At 41.3% G+C, this 2,767-nt stretch overlaps 1 protein-coding gene across 1 annotated transcript; it reads right to left on the bottom strand.

Moving 5' to 3' along the window:
* LOC103189892 (neuropeptide B-like) lies at positions 1-2,254 on the bottom strand. The gene is made up of 2 exons (XM_007910450.2): positions 1,421-2,254; positions 1-135 (listed from the first exon to the last, which is right to left on the bottom strand). Exons 1-2 carry the CDS (start codon positions 1,865-1,867, stop codon positions 1-3), a joined length of 582 nt encoding a protein of 193 aa, XP_007908641.1. The 5' UTR covers positions 1,868-2,254.
* Between the last annotated feature and the right edge of the window lie 513 nt (positions 2,255-2,767).

Here is a 2,767-nt window from a genome sequence, read left to right as displayed (position 1 = left end):
TCAAATGCTGTCGTTTCTCCAACCTCCGATTTCCAGAGAGACATACACACGAGCCTGACAGACAAAAATGTTGGAGTTGGTTGGCAGAACCATGCAAGACTGGATATCAGGTGTTCCATCCCTCAAAGGAACGAACTACAGAGAAGGAAGAAATGACAATTAACGACACGCTTAACATTTCCATAAGAATTTAAACTCGTAAAGTTTTTTTTTGCATTTTGCCTTAGACTCCTCAACTAACCCTAATGCAATAATTATAATCAATGCATTTGATACAGCAACGTCAGGAAGATATCTCAAAGCGTTTCATAGGATTTATCTGTATTTTGCAGGTGAACTCAACAGAGAACTGTGACCACAATAAATTTTAACTAACCGTCAGTAAATAAATTTCTTGTTTTCCTTGACAGTTTATGAAGTTCTTCTGCAACAACAGTTACAGATGTGAATTGACGCCCTTTCGGAAATGCCATTGTTACAATGACTGTTTGTAATCTGTCAGCACTCTCGACTCTGGGTTAGAAGGTTATGGGTTAAAGATCCCGAGGCACAGTTGAAAAAGCGAAGTTCTCCGAAACAACCGCCAGTGAAATTCCCTATAAAACACTTTGTCGTGTGTCCTGTCGGACAATCCATCAGATAAAAATTGGCCATTCATTTTGTGGCTGTTTGTGTGGGACCTTGACATTTGCAAATTGGTTGCTGCCTTTATTATCATCATCATTATTATTATTATTATTGTTATTACAGTTTAAATTACTCTGGAGAGGTAGTTTCTAAGTTGTTTGCTTTCAGTAACGGTCAGCCAGACCAATAACACTGCCATCATATATGAATGAACGAACGAACGAACAAATGAATGAATGTTAGGTTGTCTTAGTATGTTTGAACTCCTAAAATAGCTACTTTTTGCAGGAGGTTAAGATTTGGTTCACTGCGTAGTCTTACAGCACAGAAGGAGACCATTCAGCCCACCGTGCCTGTGATGACTCTTTGAAAGAGCTATTCAATTTGATCAATTCCCCGCTTTTTCCCCATAGCCTTGCAATATTTTTCTTTATAAGTAAATATCCAGTTGCCTTTTGAAAGTTATTATTGAATCTGCTTCCACCATCCTTTCAGGCAGTGAAAGGCGCCATTTCGCCCACAAAATATAGTCAATTCACTTTACAGTATATTCTGTGAAGCGCCAAATTTGACACGTCTTGACGACGTGATAAGGCAAGTGTAAGGATTATTATTATTAGCGCATTCCAGATCGTAACAACTATTACTATTACTACATTCTATGAAAATTGGTAAACTAAAGCACAACAGTGAAGCAAAGTGTCCATTCAGTTTAACTCAAAGGAACTGCCATGTGGACACTGACCGCTTTACATATCAATGTGGCCACCAACAGAGTTGTTTTATCCCTTACCTTGTACGAGTTTCCCTCCTGGGTTTCCAAGTCCTGTTTTGCCACCAAGTTGATCCTGGGCAGATGCCCAAACTCAGAGAGGCTGCTCTCGGGTAGATGACCAGTGGGTGAGCGGCTTTTCCTGGACAGAGACAGAGCTCTGCTGATGGCTAGCGGACGAAGGCTGGCTGGATCTGGCGTGAAAGCCCTGCGGATTGGGGGCTGGTGCCTGGCTGTGGCCGGGGTCTGGGAGGGCAGAGGATCACTCGGACGCTCCTGGGCGAGCGAGCGGCGCCTAGTGTAAGGCGATCGGTGGATTCCCAACAGGATCCCAGAGGCTCTCCCTACGGTGTAATAGCGAGTCTTGGCCGCCTGTTTGTACCAGCCCCGAGCCAGGTCTAAGGACACCAACAACATCAGGAGGATCAGGGAGAGCCGCAGGAGAAGAGAACATTTTACTGGCATCATCTCCTCTGGGCAGATTAAAGAAAAGCCACACAAGGCGAAATTGCAGAAGTGCCTGTAAGATGTTCAGCATCAGTCCCCAGTTTATATACACTTTAGACTGGTTCAATTTATGTCAGTTTCACAGCCTGGCTATTTATCCCCCAATGACTCAGAACCCCTACCCCCCCACCCCCTAGGGCCAACGTGAAATTTGTGCAAAATGTTCATTAGATACTTTCTGTTGGTGCTGGGGTTATTGATGTATTGATCCCACAGGCAGTGTTTCACATCATTAGGGTTTAATGACCCATTCCGAAAGTATAAACATTGTAAATTGACCAGATCGGTGACGCAAAGAGCAGCATCTCTGATGGAATGAAGCCATAAAGATCGATTCAATGGCCCAACCTCCTCAATCAAGTCTTTTTGAAATAACTGTGTCAATGTACTAATCTCTTTCTTCTCTCTCTCAAGCTTCATTGGGTACACCGATAACCTTTTACCATACTCTGGGTCAATTCACTTTACAATATATATTCTGTGAAACGCTTTGACACGTATCAACAACGTGATAAGGCAATATACCAAATAATAATAATCTTTGCATTTGATATAACGCCTTATCAGGTCTTCGAAACGTCTCAAAGCGCTTAACATAATATATTGTAAAGTGAATTGACTGTATATTTTGTGGGAAATGTAAGGATTATTATTCTTCCCATGAAAATGACCTTTGGTAAACGAGACAAAGGGAAAATTTTATATACTGAATGGACACGTTGCCTTTAATCATTATACGAAACACTTTTTTATTCTTTGTTAAAAATACAGCGCCTGTCACTTTTTTAAAAATCAGCCTATCTTAGAAAGAGATCTTTTGAAATAGTGGAAGTGAACAAGCTTAATAATAATAATCCTTGA

The sequence above is a fragment of the Callorhinchus milii genome, unplaced genomic scaffold (assembly GCF_018977255.1).
Source record: "Callorhinchus milii isolate IMCB2004 unplaced genomic scaffold, IMCB_Cmil_1.0 Scaffold16, whole genome shotgun sequence".
In the NCBI taxonomy this organism is placed as follows: Eukaryota; Metazoa; Chordata; class Chondrichthyes; order Chimaeriformes; family Callorhinchidae; genus Callorhinchus; species Callorhinchus milii.
Note: the sequence above shows the minus strand (reverse complement) of the source record. Positions and strands in the feature narration are given on the sequence as shown.